General features: G+C 35.1%; 2 protein-coding genes across 6 annotated transcripts; both read left to right on the forward strand.

Moving 5' to 3' along the window:
- Positions 1-6,164: 6,164 nt before the first annotated feature.
- Positions 6,165-7,399, forward strand: LOC107040780 (39S ribosomal protein L12, mitochondrial). Of its 2 annotated transcripts, XM_015261009.1 has the most exons (5): positions 6,165-6,323; positions 6,444-6,678; positions 6,894-6,899; positions 6,985-7,113; positions 7,200-7,399. In XM_015261009.1, the coding sequence occupies exons 1-5, from the start codon at positions 6,259-6,261 to the stop codon at positions 7,314-7,316; spliced, it is 552 nt and encodes a 183-aa protein (XP_015116495.1). In that variant the 5' UTR covers positions 6,165-6,258; the 3' UTR covers positions 7,317-7,399. The 2 variants fall into 2 exon arrangements, with proteins under 2 accessions (XP_015116495.1, XP_015116496.1); XM_015261010.1 differs by lacking the exon at positions 6,894-6,899.
- A 1,207-nt stretch (positions 7,400-8,606) lies between these two features.
- Positions 8,607-16,556, forward strand: LOC107040774 (caspase-1). 4 transcript variants are annotated; one of them, XM_015261002.2, is made up of 7 exons: positions 8,607-8,947; positions 11,354-11,512; positions 12,618-12,769; positions 13,128-13,414; positions 13,586-13,764; positions 15,259-15,403; positions 16,050-16,556. In XM_015261002.2, the coding sequence occupies exons 1-7, from the start codon at positions 8,924-8,926 to the stop codon at positions 16,283-16,285; spliced, it is 1,182 nt and encodes a 393-aa protein (XP_015116488.1). In that variant the 5' UTR covers positions 8,607-8,923; the 3' UTR covers positions 16,286-16,556. The 4 variants fall into 4 exon arrangements, with proteins under 4 accessions (XP_015116488.1, XP_015116487.1, XP_015116485.1 ...); XM_015261001.2 differs by lacking the exon at positions 8,607-8,947 and adding an exon at positions 10,803-11,085; XM_015260999.2 differs by lacking the exon at positions 8,607-8,947 and adding an exon at positions 11,094-11,224.
- Positions 16,557-17,631: the final 1,075 nt, after the last annotated feature.

Raw genomic sequence — 17,631 nt, forward strand, 5'->3', positions numbered from 1 at the left:
CAATTTTTTGAGAATTTCAGAAATTTAGGAGGATTCTCGCGAGTTCTTGGAACTTTGAGAAACTTCTCGAGCTTTGTAAAGAATTCACGAACAATTTGTAAACAATTCAAGAACTTGCAAGGCAGGTAAAGACTGCAGGTTATCTTGATATAAATAATTTCAGGAAAAAAAATGATGAATTATTACCTTTTTAAAGTACTTGCTTGCGAGATTAATGAGAAATCTCACATAATTACTGAAAGATCATTCTCATCCTCGAACGATCCATGATAAACTGAATCAACTCATTCAAATATTCAACTGGAACTTTGAATTAAATTCCACTATTTGTTCACTTCTGAAAATCACCATCAAAATGAAATTTTCTAATCCTACGCTATTCCTTTCATACATCTGCAGAACTGACCTCGACACGACTATTTGGAGCAATTTTAGAGCTACTCATCTTACAGAGGCTTTAAAGTAAAAGATTAATATTAAATGAATGCGCACACATAGACATAATTTTTTATAACGGTGCTGAATAAAAAAAATAGAAAAATAGTCATAACAATATTGAAATCAATGATGTTCTCGAAACGCAATTAATCTCGCTGCTGTCAGGACTACATATTGAACCGTGAAACCTATTAAGCTGTTGAATTGTCATTTGAATTGTCTAAAATACTTTATCTATTAAATTTAACAATGTAATTTATTGAGCCCTATCACTTGCAAGGCAAATAGAACACCAGGTTTTCCATACCTAGCTCTCAAAATGTCTTGAATAAGTTCACCGAATAACCGAATACTTCAACAAAAATACGCCACGTATGCAAGTGATTGTCAAAGAAGAAAGTCTATTAACGCTTAGTGTATAATAAATCGAGTTGGATACCAAAATTCTACTTTAACTAAATAATAAATACAGTATAATCCTTCGTAATAAGAAAATTTTATCAAAATGAATTACTCGTTCAATCGCTTTAAAATTACCATGTATATTTTATAAGCAAGTAACGTTAATTAAACATTAATTGATTATTATAATAAAGATTCAATGGTATCGTCTAATAATTCTCTTCCCTTTCTCCTTCTAGAACATAAGACTATCAATTGTTCTTATTCTGAACCTCAAAATTAATAGTGAGTCCGAAAATTTAAGAGAAAAAAAAATTGAAAAAATATGTAAAATGGTTAGCATTCAAATCTGTGTATCTCCTACTGCAGCAATTTTATTATTATTATCATTGTCGTCGTGGTTATGCATCTGTAAATGGGGATTTCGTTATAAAATGCGAGACAGTGAGGTAAATCAACTCTCATATTGAACTTAAGGATATCCAATTAAATTTAACGATTTGGACACTTTAGATTTTTTAATTGAACTGCGTGAATAAAATAAAAGAACATTGATAGTTATCAATATTTAAATTTTTTTTGCATAAAAGTCCATCTTCCTATAGGGAACCCAAATTTGGTTTTAAGGCTTTATCTCTCATAGTTTCCGAGATAATCACGAAAAACGAAAGTGCCAAAAAAAATTAATTTAATTCATCTTGTATGAGGTGTAGGAAGTGGAAAAACGCGATTCTGAGCCGTCCATCCGCCTATGGGGAACCCAAATTTCCTCAGGAATCGAATGGAATAGGTTTTAAGGCTCTATCTCTCATAGTTTCCGAGATAATCGCGAAAAACGAAAGTGCCAAAAAAAATTAATTTAATTCATCTTGTATAGGGTGTAGGAAGTGGAAAAACGCAATTCTGAGCCGTCCATCTGCCTATACGGAACCCAAATTTCCTCAGGAATCGAATGGAATAGGTTTTAAGGCTCTATCTCTCATAGTTTCCGAGATAATCGCGAAAAACGAAAATGCCAAAAAAAATTAATTTAATTCATCTTGTATAGGGTGTAGGAAGTGGAAAAACGCAATTCTGAGCCGTCCATCTGCCTATACGGAACCCAAATTTCCTCAGGAATCGAATGGAATAGGTTTTAAGGCTCTATCTCTCATAGTTTCCGAGATAATCGCGAAAAACGAAAATGCCAAAAAAAATTAATTTAATTCATCTTGTATAGGGTGTAGGAAGTGGAAAAACGCAATTCTGAGCCGTCCATCTGCCTATACGGAACCCAAATTTCCTCAGGAATCGAATGGAATAGGTTTTAAGGCTCTATCTCTCATAGTTTCCGAGATAATCGCGAAAAACGAAAATGCCAAAAAAAATTAATTTAATTCATCTTGTATAGGGTGTAGGAAGTGGAAAAACGCAATTCTGAGCCGTCCATCTGCCTATACGGAACCCAAATTTCCTCAGGAATCGAATGGAATAGGTTTTAAGGCTCTATCTCTCATAGTTTCCGAGATAATCGCGAAAAACGAAAATGCCAAAAAAAATTAATTTAATTCATCTTGTATAGGGTGTAGGAAGTGGAAAAACGCAATTCTGAGCCGTCCATCTGCCTATACGGAACCCAAATTTCCTCAGGAATCGAATGGAATAGGTTTTAAGGCTCTATCTCTCATAGTTTCCGAGATAATCGCGAAAAACGAAAATGCCAAAAAAAATTAATTTAATTCATCTTGTATAGGGTGTAGGAAGTGGAAAAACGCAATTCTGAGCCGTCCATCTGCCTATACGGAACCCAAATTTCCTCAGGAATCGAATGGAATAGGTTTTAAGGCTCTATCTCTCATAGTTTCCGAGATAATCGCGAAAAACGAAAATGCCAAAAAAAATTAATTTAATTCATCTTGTATAGGGTGTAGGAAGTGGAAAAACGCAATTCTGAGCCGTCCATCTGCCTATACGGAACCCAAATTTCCTCAGGAATCGAATGGAATAGGTTTTAAGGCTCTATCTCTCATAGTTTCCGAGATAATCGCGAAAAACGAAAATGCCAAAAAAAATTAATTTAATTCATCTTGTATAGGGTGTAGGAAGTGGAAAAACGCAATTCTGAGCCGTCCATCTGCCTATACGGAACCCAAATTTCCTCAGGAATCGAATGGAATAGGTTTTAAGGCTCTATCTCTCATAGTTTCCGAGATAATCGCGAAAAACGAAAATGCCAAAAAAAATTAATTTAATTCATCTTGTATAGGGTGTAGGAAGTGGAAAAACGCAATTCTGAGCCGTCCATCTGCCTATACGGAACCCAAATTTCCTCAGGAATCGAATGGAATAGGTTTTAAGGCTCTATCTCTCATAGTTTCCGAGATAATCGCGAAAAACGAAAATGCCAAAAAAAATTAATTTAATTCATCTTGTATAGGGTGTAGGAAGTGGAAAAACGCAATTCTGAGCCGTCCATCTGCCTATACGGAACCCAAATTTCCTCAGGAATCGAATGGAATAGGTTTTAAGGCTCTATCTCTCATAGTTTCCGAGATAATCGCGAAAAACGAAAATGCCAAAAAAAATTAATTTAATTCATCTTGTATAGGGTGTAGGAAGTGGAAAAACGCAATTCTGAGCCGTCCATCTGCCTATACGGAACCCAAATTTCCTCAGGAATCGAATGGAATAGGTTTTAAGGCTCTATCTCTCATAGTTTCCGAGATAATCGCGAAAAACGAAAATGCCAAAAAAAATTAATTTAATTCATCTTGTATAGGGTGTAGGAAGTGGAAAAACGCAATTCTGAGCCGTCCATCTGCCTATACGGAACCCAAATTTCCTCAGGAATCGAATGGAATAGGTTTTAAGGCTCTATCTCTCATAGTTTCCGAGATAATCGCGAAAAACGAAAATGCAAAAAAAAATTAATTTAATTCATCTTGTATAGGGTGTAGGAAGTGGAAAAACGCAATTCTGAGCCGTCCATCTGCCTATACGGAACCCAAATTTCCTCAGGAATCGAATGGAATAGGTTTTAAGGCTCTATCTCTCATAGTTTCCGAGATAATCGCGAAAAACGAAAATGCAAAAAAAAATTAATTTAATTCATCTTGTATAGGGTGTAGGAAGTGGAAAAACGCAATTCTGAGCCGTCCATCTGCCTATACGGAACCCAAATTTCCTCAGGAATCGAATGGAATAGGTTTTAAGGCTCTATCTCTCATAGTTTCCGAGATAATCGCGAAAAACGAAAATGCAAAAAAAAATTAATTTAATTCATCTTGTATAGGGTGTAGGAAGTGGAAAAACGCAATTCTGAGCCGTCCATCTGCCTATACGGAACCCAAATTTCCTCAGGAATCGAATGGAATAGGTTTTAAGGCTCTATCTCTCATAGTTTCCGAGATAATCGCGAAAAACGAAAATGCAAAAAAAAATTAATTTAATTCATCTTGTATAGGGTGTAGGAAGTGGAAAAACGCAATTCTGAGCCGTCCATCTGCCTATACGGAACCCAAATTTCCTCAGGAATCGAATGGAATAGGTTTTAAGGCTCTATCTCTCATAGTTTCCGAGATAATCGCGAAAAACGAAAATGCCAAAAAAAATTAATTTAATTCATCTTGTATAGGGTGTAGGAAGTGGAAAAACGCAATTCTGAGCCGTCCATCTGCCTATACGGAACCCAAATTTCCTCAGGAATCGAATGGAATAGGTTTTAAGGCTCTATCTCTCATAGTTTCCGAGATAATCGCGAAAAACGAAATTGCCAAAAAAAATTAATTTAATTCATCTTGTATAGGGTGTAGGAAGTGGAAAAACGCGATTCTGAGCCGTCCATCCGCCTACAGGGAACCCAAATTTCCTCAGGAATCGAATGGAATAGGTTTTAAGGCCCTATCTCTCATAGTTTCCGAGATAATCGCGAAAAACGAAATGGCCAAAAAAAATTAATTTAATTCATCTTGTATAGGGTGTAGGAAGTGGAAAAACGCGATTCTGAGCCGTCCATCTGTCTATAGGGAACCCAAATTTCCTCAGGAGGAATTGAATGGAATAGGTTTTTAGGCTTTATCTCTCATAGTTTCCGAGATAATCGTGAAAAACGAAAGTTCCATAATTTAACAGAAAGTTATTTAATTTGTTAATTTAATTTATCTAATAACTTAACAGAAAGTTTTTTTTTTGCATGAAATCGATTTATGGTCAAATTTTTACTATGGATTTTGTCACAATTCAGAGAAAATGATTATCAGTTGTGAATTATTTAGTAAAAAAGGTTGTGATTCATAAATCTGTCTCAGTAAATAGACTTTTCAAGTATTCTCAGTGGAAAATGGAGAATTAAATGAAATCCTTCAAAGTTCAAATAATAAAATCGTTGGAAAATTTTAATAAAACCTCACATGTTTGAATAAGTGACTGTACGACTTGGATATCCTTTCAAAAAATTATAATCGATGTTGGATGCAATTCTTCATCATTATTAGTGCCTATCATATTATTACTTAAATATTATGGCTAAATTATTATTAATTTATCATATTCTTTATAATTTTCAGGTATTTCAGTCGCTAGTAATGTACTACATTGTCATCACAATTCTAAACATGATATTCCTGGGCCACTGCCGGATTAATCAGGATTGCATGAGTGCCTAACAATCCTCAAAAATGGGTAAAAAGAGGAAGGAAATGCTATGGTAATTGTTAATACCATTCAATCTTCCAATTTCTCCAGTCAATTGCGTGAATGATAAAATTTAAAGAAAATCATCGATAATTAGCATTGCTCAAAGTATATTTTGCAAAGAATTATTTTCTTTCAACATGCCATTCTCATAAATTAATAAGAGAAATTATTTAAACATTGAGAAATTTATTTTCATTGGCACAGACTAATCGATTTATGGTAAAATTCTGAAGATGGATTTTTTGATAATTTAGAGAAAATGATTTTCATTACTTTGAAAAGGGTAAAACCGTACAGAGGAAAATACATCATTATCTATCAATCAATCATTTTCACAACTGAATTATTTAGAAAAGGAGATCGTAATTTTGACACAAATTTGCCTCAGAAAGTAGACTTTTTAAATATTTTCAGATTTCAAAACGTTTCTCAACAATTAAAAATTACGAATTAAATTGATACCGTCAAAGTTTAAATGATAAAATCCCTGTAAAATTCGACTGAAGGACTGCGACGAAGGAATGATGACTGCATGATTAATTAATAATTCCAAAAATGGGTAAAATGGGGCAAAGTAATTGTCAATACCATTTGAACGAGCTATCGAATTTGATAATTCCCCCTTCCCCCACCAGACGCGCTAGCAGAGCTCCTCAGCGATACTTGGAAACTACAGAGACTCGAGGAGAGGCATCCGGCGAATATCTTAAATCCCTTATATTTCCGCGTCATTAACATAACAGCATGATGAACACACTGAGACTAGTAGCCCGAAGGAATTTCCACCAGCTCCGAAACTTCAACAAGGGGTGAGTCAGTGCTTTATCTCGTGGGAGACCTGGGGGACACACGATACTCAACATAACCTCTCACTATCTCCTCCCTTGCACCTGATTCTGATGATCAGTAGTTAATTACAACTGTTTCAGTGCTGTTTATGGCCAGACAGCAGAAACTGCAGTTTCTCCAGCTGAGAAACTCACTGCCCCTCCACCCGAGGGGACTGACAAGCCTGTCAGTGATAAAATCGAAAAACTCGTGAAAGATATCACCGCGCTCAATCTCATGGAGGTTGCTGAGCTCAGTGATATCCTCAAGAAGAGGCTGAACCTTCCTGATGCTCCTGTAATGCCTATGGGTGGAATGATGATGGCTAAGCCAGAGGTACTTATGGGGAGGGTTGGGTAAAATGGACACTTGATAATTCCCCCGTGGTACACCATACCACATTGGATCATACTGGGTCGATATAACAAAAAATCCAAAACTTTAATTTTAGCGATTACAAAGCTTCCATGCGGAAGTAAAAAATTCAAAGAGAATAAATCCCTCAAAAAAATGAATTAAAATCCTACTTTTCTATTTTTTGCTGCCTGAAGTCAGAGGTAAAACTCTAGATCATCAACCGATAGTTTTCATTAACCAATTAAAACCATAACAATTGAATTATTTCAATCTCAACGCTTTTAGGAAGAAGAAGCAGCCCCTCAACAGAAACAATCATCATTCACAGTGAAGCTGACAGGTTTCGATGAGAAACAAAAAGTTCCACTAATCAAGGAAATCAAGGTTCTCGTGCCTGGAATGAATCTCGTCCAGGTAACAATCAAAATACCTTTCACAAGTTGAAAAGCAATTGCTGAAGAATGGAGTCATTACTCATGATTATTACCCCCAAATTACAGGCCAAGAAATTCGTGGAGAGTGTTCCGACGATTGTTAAAGCTGACGTAGAGAAAGAGGAAGCTGACAAATTGAAAGAAGCGATAACCAGAGTCGGTGGAGTAATCGAGATATCGTAAAGGACCCAGTGAAAAATTGTTATAAAAAATGTTCCATTCTGTCTTTAGTTTTGTAAGGGAGAATAAGAAAATGTTTTCATCAATTTTCTACGTAATTTCTTCACCCCACTAATCCCCCTATCCCTTTCCATAAGAAACAAACTCCAATAATTAAATTAAGGAAATCAAGACTCGCGCTTGGAATCACATGAAAAAATTCAATAGAAAAACTTGGCGAATTCGCCAGAAATTTCTACTGGAATTCTCTAGAAATTCTATTGGGATTCTATTAAAATTCTAGGAAATTCTCGTTAAATTCTATTCGTTTTTTGCGTTGATTCTATGAAAAAGCTGATTCTACTGTAGAGAAAAACTATTCTGGTATCCAATTATAAGCTGCATCGAACATGAACATACAAATAACAACTTTACTTTATTTTACACAATTTAAACCTATAGAAATTACCAAGACGAGCTTTATTTATTTTAAATTTTTTGTCTAATCATCATGATGATTCTCAACTCTTCAACTTCTAAACTAAACCAATGGAATCCTGGTAACAACACGCGCCTTTTCTGAATTATAAAGCTAAAAATTCATCTTCCCCAATTTTTTCTGAAATTTCTTCACCCCACGAACCTCTATCCCCCCCACAAAAAAATAAACTCCAGTAATTAGCTTCTCCTTCTCCCTTTTCGCCTCAAGAGAAATACAAACGAGGTTATGTCTCAATTGGCGGTAAATCCGGCTCGTTAAAAGTCACGTGACACTTCAAATTCTTTTCTGTTTTCAAAACAAAACATTGAAGCTATTAAGGGTATTATGACGGGGTCCATAGCTGGAAAAAAAAGCAGAGAATTCAATGAAAATTGCTGAACCGATTATTCAATCCATTTGAAAGCCGTGTGCAAAATGTCAAAACCCCTACTTAAACAATAATAATGGGAATAATTTTTGAAGTTGCTACTTACACCCGCAGTTGAATGGGGCATCGGTAATTTTTGTGAATTTCCTACGTTATCGATAGATCAATAACGTAGGAAAAGCACTAAAATTACCGATGCCCCATTCAACCGCGTGTATAAGCAGCAACTTCAAAAATTATTCCTATTATTATTGTTTAAGTAGGGGTCTTGACATTTTGCACACGGCTTTCAAATGGATAAAATAATCTGTTCAGCAATTTTCATTGAATTCTCTACTTTTTTTTCCAGCAATGAACCCCGCCATAATACCCTTAAAACCCCCACCTTCATCGACGACAAGTCCACTCCTGTCTCAAATCAAGCTAACTTCATCTAATTGTCCCCAGACACTCCGAAAATTGTATAAATTAAGTTTTACCAGAGGACTGAGTGTCAACAAAAAAATCAGAAGGGAATATCCGGTTTGATTAAGTCAAACCGAGAGATAAGGCGAACGATAAGGGGTTAACCATAACGTCAAATGTCCAGTGATGACCAGTCTTCAGGTCTTTTATCCGTGACTCCGAACCCAAAGTGTAAACCCAGTGATTGTGACTCGAAAAAAGTGATCAGTTGGTTCACTCCTTATTACAATACCAAATGTTGTGGCACTCCCATTGATCCTGAGTTATTCAATATTTTCGAGGATTTTATTCAAAACAATGGATGCAAATATTGCAACTGTAGTAAGTTATTTTGATTCATTGTTAACTAAACTAATTGAATGAAAAGGCTACTTATTGTTTCAAACGAATAATTGTCGACAATTTATTGTTGTCGAGGGGACTGAGTCTCACTCGATTGAATTAAAGTAGCATGAATAAACTCCGGCTGAGTCGTTGAGTGTAACTACGAAAATTCAATTCGAAAAGCTAAAAAAAGTTATTCATCATTGATAATTTTTCCAATGAATTGTAACTTTAATGAGTGTCAAAAATTTATACATCAAATTCTTTCTTCAATTATTTTCTTAAACAGTAGTCTCTCGTTTGACTAGGGTGTTTCGACAAACACGCTATTTCGGCAGAAAAATAAATTATTCATTGCAAAAGTTTGACACTGACGATAATTTTCATAGTGGGCCTACAATTTTTTTACTGATTTTTCTTTTATTCTTCGAGATTTTTTTCAGATTTTAATCTTCTCTCCCCTCAGAAATTTAATTTGCTCGTAAGATTGTGTTATTTTTGCACCACTAGATTAATTGTTATCAGCAGGGACTAAATTAATTATTATCAACATTGGTCACTCCATACCAAAAAAATTTTGAAGTGTGGAATTCCACTTCGCAAAAAAATTGAAAGAAAAATAATTGTTTTAGGCCCGCACGGAGAGAAATTTTTGATAAAAATTATCCTACAGTTCTATAAAAGCGTATCATATGAGTCATCGTTACCTCATTTCTATCCCGAAATTTAGTAAAAAGTAATATATGATGATCAAATTTTATTCTACGTTAGAGAAATTTTATCCTGATAAAAATAAAAAATACCGTGCCGGTAGAGTAAAAATTACTGCACCGCTAGGGTAAAATTTATTATGCCTCAGGATAAAATTTCTCTAACGTAGAATAAAGTTTGATCATCATATATTAATTTTTACTAAATTTCGGGATAGAAATGAGGAAACGATGACTCACGATACACTTTTATAGAACGGTAGGATAATTTTTATCAAAAATATTTCTCCGTGCGGTTGCACCAAGCCTTGTTATCCAAATAAACCCCGGGTAAAATTTATCCTGGGGGTCATAATTTTTCAATATTTGACCCGAAGAATAAGTTTTATTTATCCTGTAGCCCCATTTGAATTAACACTGATTTAACCTTGGGATTAAATTTTATTTTTTGTTCCACGGATAAATTTGAGATACCCTCCCGGGTAAAATAATTCATCGAATACCCAAATTTACTTTTTTTCCTATCTGACGTTTTCGTTACCCGGAGCTGGTGCAACCGGGCTCTACAATTTTATCAAAACTGTATTTTTTTTCAATGACCGATTGAGTCAGATCTAGACAAAATTCTCGATGAATTTATCTCGCGAAGGGAGAGAAGAAGAGGCCTGTTTGCAATGTCACCTCCAAAGTCTGATATACTAATTAATAAACAAAATAAGTGAAAAGTATTGCAATGTTTTGAAATAATTAGGGGGAACCAGGAAAAATGAGACCATTGACCCTCGTGACCCTGGTGATCCTTCTAATTCCAGAAAAATTTACTCCACACCTCAATTTTTCACTTTCCGCCGCCCCGCATTATCAATAATACTAGACTGCCGATCAAGCACAAACTCAAGCAAATTATTTTTATTCACATCAACTTTCATTTAGAATTTATACAAAATTTTAATCTTCATAATTCAAGTTACGTTTATACTACTTTAAACCGACTTCCGTCATTAAGTGTTTATTACCGAGACGCGAGAAATTCATACGAAAACTTTCTGCGATGAAGAATATTCCTGGAAACTAACAAACACATAAACACAGTACCTCACAAATCCCCGGTAATAATCAAATCGGTCAGTAGGTGATTTCGTGTTCTTGAGGAAAGGACGAGAGTCTTTGCGGACTTGATATAATTTCTACTATATAACAATTCGAATTATATTTTCTAATATACAACAATACGAATTATTTTGCCTGGAGAATCGAGAAATAAAAAAAAACACTATCATCTCGCCGCGAGTGGAACCGCGGGAGGAAGAGGTCAGTCACCTCTTCCGTCTGTTCGAGGTCAATTACATGTGAAACAGAAGAAATATTTAGTTTCTCGATGGATCAATTGCGCAGTTGAAAATGCCTAAGCGAAAATTCTGTGAGGTATTACAGCTATTTTTCAATCGATTTTACTGACTAATAATTGATGTGCAAAAATCCTAGGCGTGTGATAAGATTGTCCGATGATATCCGTTATCAGGACGAACGGTATGATGTCATCACAACAGTTGTCATTATGAAGGTTGGATTATAATAAAAATCAAGGTCGCGAGAAAGTGATTGTTGAACAAAGGATGAGTGACGCAAGAAATTTGTCATTCTTTCACGATTAATCGTACAAAGTGGTGAAACACCGGGGAATCTTTTCCAGGTGATGCTCGACGAGGGGACTAGCGACGAGGGCGAAACGGGGATTGGGCTCAAAAGGGTCAGGCGGGTTAGTGACGTCATTGACAGTATTGGGGAGCCAGGCGAAGAGGTGCCCTCGGGGTACTGCACCCCAAGGACTACGGAGACTGATAATGAAGTGGTAAATTGTAGTGCATTGTTGGAAAATTCATCTTGAAGTTACGGTCTTAGAAAATTACTTATCGAATTTCAACTGAATAACTGAAATTTTCAACAGAAACTACAATTTTCGAGTCCAGAAATTGCAATTGTCGAGTCTAATGACAATGAAAACTACTGACAATTATAAAAATTCGGCGATTGGTGGAAACTATTGAACATTTCAGCGTATGTGATGTGATGAATTCAGTAACGAAGCGGTAAAACGGTTCAAGTCGATTTTGAGGATTGGCCAGTTTTCAATGAATACCTCGAAATCTAAGGGAGATAGCAAAATTTTTGTCACCACCTTTTTTATAGCTTTCAATTCGCTCTACAAAAAAGGTTATTGTGATAATTTCGTTATCCTCCTTGAATTCGGAGATATTTTTCGAAAACTCGGCTAAGGGTTGAATCGTCTTACCGCTACTGAATTTTCAGAATGAGTGGAAGGATTCAAGCTGTCGTTAAAATAATAATTCGACTAAGATGAAAAACTCAATTTTGTTCCAAGTAATCATAATTTTTAATTGAATTTCCAAGTAATTCAGAAATTTCAAAAAGGATTTTATCTCAAGTTGAATTGAAATCCATAGAATTGAAAATGCGAATGCAGCTGTTACTTTAATTGGGATTTTGAATGAATAATTTATCTCGATAAATAATGAACAAATAGTTAGTTATCGTTAATTGAAAATATCTGCATGATGCCTTCATAATGTAGAGACTTCTTCAATTTGTTGCAACTTTTTAGTTGTAATAATTTTTCGAAATAATTCAATAATATGCATCCAACATTTTCAAATCTCATGGAACAACCCAATAAATGCATCATTTTTAATATTAAAAACTCGACATCGGCAAAGTGAAATTCAGTTTTTTTTTACATTCTGGATATATTTCTTAAAGCATCAAAACGATACCTGATTCATTGAAGCTGTATCATTCAAATGGGAGATATTGACTCTTCAAAAAGATCCATTTGACTTTATTCCCATTTAGAATTATTCTTAATTTATGTTCTCTGAGGTATTTTTACAAAAATGAAATGATGAAATTAAATGAATGAACAAAAATTGGTGAATCAGTTTTTGGAATCACCGGAGCAGGATACACCAGAGTCGGTTGCTGTTTTTAAACCGGACTGGTTGACCCAGAAGAAGACTTCGGATCTTCTGGATGCTGGACTGTCATCGTTACACTCGTGCTCACAGGAGGCCGCAGATTTGTCACAGCTCAGGTAATGAATCAACAATTAATCGTTTTTACTTCGAGACGAATCGTCAATTTCGGCAAATGCAAACCAATATCAAGTTCGTCAATTCAACGAAAGCCTATGAGAAATTTGCTGAAATATCTCCGAATCTAAGGGAGATAGCGAAATTTTCGTTATAACTTTTTTTGTAGCTCTCAATGTGCTCTACAAAAAAGGTTCCAACAAAAATTTTGTTATCCGCCTTAGATTCCGAGATATTTATTGAAAACTCAAAATCGACTTGAACCGTTTCACCATTTCGCTATTGAATTTAAGTTAGCATCAATTTAATTCGTTCGGTCACTGGTGCTGGACAAATCTCATTCGTTCGAAACATGAACAGTTCACTCTGTGTGGAAAATAATGGTCTATTAATTATGGCCAGTGGCGCAAGTGGCGTCTCCGCAACGATGACAGTCCACAAAGACGCGAATGAATACAATATGAGCCACAAGTATCGAGGGAAATGCATCGTCTTCAATCACGACGTCTTCGACACTGGATTTCCCTTCAGGGAGGGTTCTGTACTCGACGCGAAGAGGATTGACAAAACGTTCAGTAATCTGGGGTTCGAGGTGGAAATCTTGGAGAATTTAGAACACTCCAAAGTTATTGAGAAAATTAACGAATGTGAGTCTAATTAAGAAATATTTCTTTAAGGAAATCCAAGTATCTTTTCTGCGTTAAAATAATTTGGAGAAACTAGTGAATTAGCGTTATTCAAGAGACATTTTACAGACAGATACTTAAATATCTTTGAATTTTTGGATGAGCTTTTTTCAACATCGCGTTTATCCTTAGTGAGTGCCGAAGATCATTCTGACAACGATTGCATTTGTATATTCATGCTGACCCATGGACTAGAGCCAGACCTGATTTTCGCTAAGGATGTGGCGTATAACGCGGAGAAATTGTGGAAGCCCTTCACTGCTGACAAATGTCCAACTCTGGCAGGAAAACCAAAGCTCTTCTTCTTTCAGGTAAAACAGATGAGCATAAATACCGGACAGAATTATGGAAAATATATCGATATTTTTGGTAAAACTAAGGCATGTTGAATTTTGCATTTAAATCTGAAGAGTTGCGGATGTACTCGCGTGGCTGAGATTATGTTGAACAGGGATAATTCAGAAACTCGTGCTTGTTAGTACTTGATTGTCGATCATTGTAACTCGCATAAGAATTTTTTTTTAACTATAACAAATTCTCATGCCGACGACGGTGGCCGAAGTGGTTAAATCGCTCGGCCGGATGGCGGGAACCGTGAGGCGCGGGTTCGAGTCCGGCTTGGGGCAGGCATTTTTTAATCCTTCGGAAACCGTCGAACGGTAGTCTAGATACCGAGAATCATCGGAGAAGTGGTAGAAAAACATTCCTCGATGATGCTCGGTCGATGGACGTCCGTGTCGACCAAGGTTTTCCATGATTTCCCTTGGTCACCAGGAGAAGTTTGTGCACGGCGTACAGCTCCTGGGGTACAATGCGACACGGTTGGAGAGGAAGTCGGCCCATGATAACCGCAAATTAGGGAACTTGTAAAAACCCGAGTAGAGTATACATGGCAAATAATAAAATAAAATAACAAATTCTCATTTCCATTGAACTTCTATTGAAAATTATTAATATTATTAGTGTTTTTTGCTATTAATTTGTGGACGATTCTATTGAAGAATTTCGAAAGTTCACTGTACGTTTTTTTAGAGAAAAATTCATTTGGATTTCATTCTTTCGTACAACTTTTACTATTGAGATATTTTCCATAGGAATTCCTCACCCTGGATTTTCTAAATTTTCTCCGCTCCATTTTTCTTCTCCTTTCATAAGAAAAAACAATTGGAAAAACAAAAAATTTGAGCCGGAGAATTTTATACAGAATATCTCAATAGAATAAGTTGCATAGAAAAATTAAATTCCATTGATTTTTTTTGTAGAATATTTTCCATTGAACATTTCTATTGAAAACAAAGTGCAATTAAGCTTTTTCAATTGAATCAGTTAAAAACTAAGGGAAAGTTTAACAGGAATTTCCAACTCTGGCATAGAAATTTCCAGCGAATTTGCTGGGTCTTTCCATAAAATTATTCGTAAAGAAATGGAAAACTTTACGTAAATGATAATTCGAGGCCAACAGCTGTCACATTCGAACACATATGTTTCGAAATATTCACCAGTGCTTCATGATGCCACGAAAAAATCCCCCACACTACAACTAAAATTTCAGTGTAATGCAACAGATTTTCAACTCTTTTGTTCGCATTCTCGTTTTATTATTGAATTTCACGTTTCCCGAGATAAAACAATTTGAATGAAAAAATTGAGATCTTGTAGTTTACCCAAATGTTCGAGATAAGCTAGACCTAAAAAATTTGTTGATTCAGCTTTGTTCTGAAGAACAAAACAACAAGCTGTTTTATCGTTACGAGCATCGAATTCCTAATGTTCCTGATTTTTAATTTTTCATATGAAATAATGAGGCATGCAGGGGAAAATTATTGGACGCAGGCGTTGAATTGAAGCATTCCCGATTAGCTCCATGCAGGACTGAAGTAGATTCCGCTACCACTTCTTATACATTGCCTACCCATGCTGATTTTCTTATTGCTCACAGCACAGTTCAAGGTAGGATGGGAAAAATCGGATTCACTCTTATTTTTAGTTAATCTTTGGCTCTAGTTATCAATCAATTTTTTCTAATGGTAGCATTTTTGAAATGCCTAAAAAACGAGTGATGTAATATTTGAATAGCCCCTTTAATTGTTCTGACTCAACTCATCAATTAATTTTTCTAGTTAAGACTTTTTTATTACGATTATAATTGTTCTAAAGTGATCAATCAATTTTTTTTAATGCTTGCGTTTTCGAAATGTCTAAAAAACGTGCGATTTAACATGTGAATCGCCCCTTTCATTGTTCTGACTCAACTCATCAATTAATTTTTCGAACTATGACTTTTTTTATTACGATTATGATTTTTTTAAAGTGATCTATCAATTTTTTTAATATTCGCATTTTCGAAATGTCTAAAAAATGTGTGACATAATATTTGAATAGCCCCTTCAATTGTTCTGACTCAATTCATCAATTAATTTTTATAATTATGACTTTTTTTACTACGATTATGATTTTTTTAAAGTGATCAATCAATTTTTTTTAATGCTTGCGTTTTCGAAATATTAAAAAAACGTGTGACGTAATATTCGAATAGCCTCTTTAATTATTCTGACTCAATTAATCAATTAATTTCCCGAATTATGATTTCTCATAGGCCACTACTCTTGGAGAAATCCCGATTGTGGCACCTGGTTCATCCAGTGTCTCTGTGATGCAATAGACGAGCATCACCAAACGACTCATTTACAAAAAATCCTCACGATTTGCTCAAGACGAATTGCCACCGATTTCGCGTCCTACAATGATCTCTACCCCACGGCTAACGATCAAAAGCAAGTGCCTTCAATCACCTCGATGCTCATAAGAGACATCTACTTCACTCCGAAGTAAACCACCCACGAGAATAATTCATTATCATTTTTTCGTTTTCATTTCCTACTTTACTTATGAATCAATTAATCATTTTTTATTTGTACAAATAATTTGTTCGATAGTAAATGAAATTTATTACTATTGGATTTTTTGGTAGAAAAATACTGAATTCACATCGTTGTTCGTTTTATGCGTTGAATTTATGAGAAAAGAGTTTCGTTCTGATTTAATTACTTGGAGATTTAATAAAGTTTACGACTGGCATTTATCGTTATTAAATCAATTACATGCAAATTTTTTGAGTCAATATGTATCTCTTACCTTATGCAGCTCTCCTCCTCCTCCTCCTCCTGGAGATCCCTCATCATGAATTATTTCTGCTGAAGTAATCCTGTGGACACTGGCACTTATTAAAACACTTTACACGACACTCAAATATTCATATTCTATGAATAATTCACCTCATGAAAAATTTTAGAGGTCGTAACAAAGGATAAAATCTACGCCAATAAATTTATTGTTTTTTAAAATCACTTTTCAATCGATTTCTCGGTTTAAATCATCACTCCTGCGAACTAATTAGTCTTTATTACACTATTTTTCGACACATCACACATGGCACTAATTTTAAACGAAGTGAATAATCGGGGGAACCCCCATGTCCACACAGAGAACTGCACTTCAATTTATGAAAAAAAGGAAAAAATTCACTTGGATTTATTAGAATTTTTGATTCTTCACTTGATTGTTAATTAAATGACCCTGGCAAACATAACCACTGTATTCCACATACAAAAGAAAATGTAAAAACTCATGAATCAATACAGATATCAGGCGACACTGAAGAACTCCACGACCCGAACGAAAGAGTTATTAATTGCTGTCATTTTTTTTCATAAGAAATGGTCGATTGTTCTAAATAATCTTCTTTCATAATCAACCGTGAAGAATACTCGAAAAAAATGCGCAATTTTCCCGGAAATCCATTAACAATTTAGAATTTCCCTCATGATGGCCCCAATTTAATTATTCCCCCTAGAAAATCCTGAAAAGTCGGTTAAACCCTTCCGAGGAACGCGAAAGGCAGTATCTACCGTGGATATACCGTGGATATATGGAAGATCGTGGACCCTCAACTTCTACTTCTCAAATTAAATCTAGACAATAAACTAGACACATAGAATCAATTGATAAGTGATATGTAGACAGTACACTAGTAAATAATTTTCTCAAAATATTAATTCGTTGAATACGAATATCAGTCTAGATTAATATCTGGCATCTGGAAGAGGCATCATAACAAAACTATTGTTGACATTCCCCCACCCCCCCAAATAAAAATCTTGAAGCCTTTAAAATAAACA

Source organism: Diachasma alloeum, unplaced genomic scaffold (genome assembly GCF_001412515.2).
Source record: "Diachasma alloeum isolate Michigan unplaced genomic scaffold, Dall2.0 Dall_scaffold_00343, whole genome shotgun sequence".
Classification (NCBI taxonomy): Eukaryota; Metazoa; Arthropoda; class Insecta; order Hymenoptera; family Braconidae; genus Diachasma; species Diachasma alloeum.

Bases quoted from the DNA above. Each gene is read 5' to 3' on its own strand.
- LOC107040780 (XM_015261009.1), top strand. From the start codon at position 6,259: ATGATGAACACACTGAGACTAGTAGCCCGAAGGAATTTCCACCAGCTC. The intron at 6,324-6,443 runs GTGAGTCAGTGC...CAACTGTTTCAG, and splicing joins CTCCGAAACTTCAACAAGGG to TGCTGTTTATGGCCAGACAG. The intron at 7,114-7,199 runs GTAACAATCAAA...CCCAAATTACAG, and splicing joins CTGGAATGAATCTCGTCCAG to GCCAAGAAATTCGTGGAGAG.
- LOC107040774 (XM_015260999.2), top strand. From the start codon at position 11,129: ATGTGCAAAAATCCTAGGCGTGTGATAAGATTGTCCGATGATATCCGT. The intron at 11,513-12,617 runs GTAAATTGTAGT...TTGGTGAATCAG, and splicing joins CGGAGACTGATAATGAAGTG to TTTTTGGAATCACCGGAGCA. The intron at 15,404-16,049 runs GTAGGATGGGAA...GATTTCTCATAG, and splicing joins TGCTCACAGCACAGTTCAAG to GCCACTACTCTTGGAGAAAT.